This window comes from Salvelinus sp. IW2-2015, unplaced genomic scaffold (genome assembly GCF_002910315.2).
Source record: "Salvelinus sp. IW2-2015 unplaced genomic scaffold, ASM291031v2 Un_scaffold3441, whole genome shotgun sequence".
Lineage (NCBI taxonomy): Eukaryota > Metazoa > Chordata > Actinopteri > Salmoniformes > Salmonidae > Salvelinus > Salvelinus sp. IW2-2015.
In genome coordinates, this window is record NW_019944721.1 from 13,882 (window position 1) to 15,952 (window position 2,071).

Sequence of the window (2,071 nt, forward strand, 5' to 3'; positions counted from 1 at the left end):
TTATTCCTTGTTCTCTGTTTGCTCTGTTGACCAGTTTGTCTTGTTTGTTCGAGGCAACCAGTGTCTGTGTCCTCAGCTCCTCTGTTATATTTCCCCAGTAGATGAATCCTCTGGAGGGAGATGGAGAGAGAGACTGCTTTAGCAATGTAAACATGTTTCCCATGCAAATAAAGCCATTTGAATTGAATTGAGAGCGAGCGAGAGAGAACAATAAATAGAACTGTTACTGAAATGTCAGATTCATGTTCTTAGTCTACTGAAACTGTACCGGTGGATTGATGGCGGTAGAACAGGGAATGTTCAGTCTGAAGGAACTATTCAGTTTGAAGGACTGCTCTGGTCTTGTGTTTGGAAACCTTTTAGACCCTTGAAACTTTGATTCCTGTTGTTCCACAGCCTGTGAAACGAAGCACGGAATACCCAGCCAGTCAATGTATAGTCTTATTCAAACATTATCCAGAAAATTAGCAACACACTTATGTTAATTTAATGAGATACAACATAACTAACCAGTGGTGCAGTTTATGGTCATCTCTATAATAATGGTACCTCACCTGTATCTGGCCGGGGTCACTGGGGAACAGGTATAGGCGTGGAATTAGTGTTTCCCTTTTCACTGTCAGATAGAGCATCAGCTCACAGTGGACATCTACGTTCCAAGAAAAGATATAGCTCAGTATAACAGAGATAGCTGAGAACTTGGGATAGAGAATCTTAGCATGGAATCTGGTGACCTCATGCACTTCCTCTAAAGACACTCCATGTTCCTCTACATGAAGAATCTTCATCTCATTCCTCAGGGAAAGGTTAGTCCCTGAACAACACAATACAAAGGAGAGAAAGACAAATATTGCATTATTCATCCAACTAAAACACAAAGAATATGCAGTACCAGATCACAGTAAACTCAAACTCCCAGAATAGTTCATTCATTCAGGAAGTGAAACTCAGTTACATGGAAATGTCTTTCTGAATACTATTTCTATATGGTTTTACCTAAACAGACAKAGTGTGGCAGATGAACTTCCTCCAGTTCACCTAACTCCATAGTGATGTCCAGCAATGGACCACCTTGTGTGTACTGCATGTKTTTCAGAAGTTGACTGTAGGGTTCCCAGTTCCTGAAGTGATACTTCAGAATGACATCTCTCTCACACAGCCAGCGGAGCCCAGACACTGTGCACTCATAACTCCCTTTGGGTGTCCTGTGCCTGAGGGCAACAACAGGATATGGTAGAGAGGGTCAATGGTCAAATGGAGAGGTTGGATTAGAAGACTATTCCCAAATGTAATAGGGAAATACACAAGCAGGTGGAATGAAATGTTAAAAGTAGTTATTTTACCTGAACATTGTCACTCCCTGGACAGTGGAAGTCAAGGGTTCAATCTGAAGCCAGTGTGTGGAGTCCTGAACAAGGACAAGCATGTCAGTTATACATATGGGGCCTGTTTCCTGGACACAGATTGAGTCTAGTGCTGGACTAAAAAGCATGCTCAATGGAAGTTTCAATAGAAAGTTATTTAAGGTCCAGGACTAGACTTAATCTATGTCTGGGAAACTGGCCCATTAATCAAAGTAACTAATCTGATGTATTTATTCAATGTACATGGAATGCTGGGGATTTATCAATTAAACTGTCTAATGACAAAATATAACAACAGCTAAAATCCTGCATGCCTACAAGCAGAACACAGGACTGTCTATATCCCAGTATGAATGGTTGGTCAGCACACCTGGCTTTGAGACTGTGTTTATATTACTAAAGTACCAGACATATATGAACCCTAATAAAGCAGTAACATTTAAACCATATTGTTGTGTTCTGGTGCACTATCCAAGTTCATTACTAGAGACATACAGGTATTCTCCCCTACCTACTGCATACAGAAGAAGAGTACAATTCATTATCAGAGACATACAGGTATTTATCCTACCTACTGCATACAGAACAGAGTACAATTCATTACTAGAGACATACAGGTATTCTATCCTACCTACTGCATACAGAACGGAGTACAATTCATTACTAGAGACATACAGGTATTCTATCCTACCTACTGCATACAGACG

General features: G+C 40.6%; 1 protein-coding gene across 1 annotated transcript; it reads right to left on the minus strand.

Moving 5' to 3' along the window:
* Positions 1-141: 141 nt before the first annotated feature.
* On the minus strand, positions 142-1,512 carry LOC112075864 (NACHT, LRR and PYD domains-containing protein 1 homolog). Its single transcript, XM_024142790.2, has 4 exons — positions 1,344-1,512; positions 997-1,211; positions 555-814; positions 142-397 (listed from the first exon to the last, which is right to left on the minus strand). Exons 1-4 carry the CDS (start codon positions 1,490-1,492, stop codon positions 254-256), a joined length of 768 nt encoding a protein of 255 aa, XP_023998558.2. The 5' UTR covers positions 1,493-1,512; the 3' UTR covers positions 142-253.
* Positions 1,513-2,071: the final 559 nt, after the last annotated feature.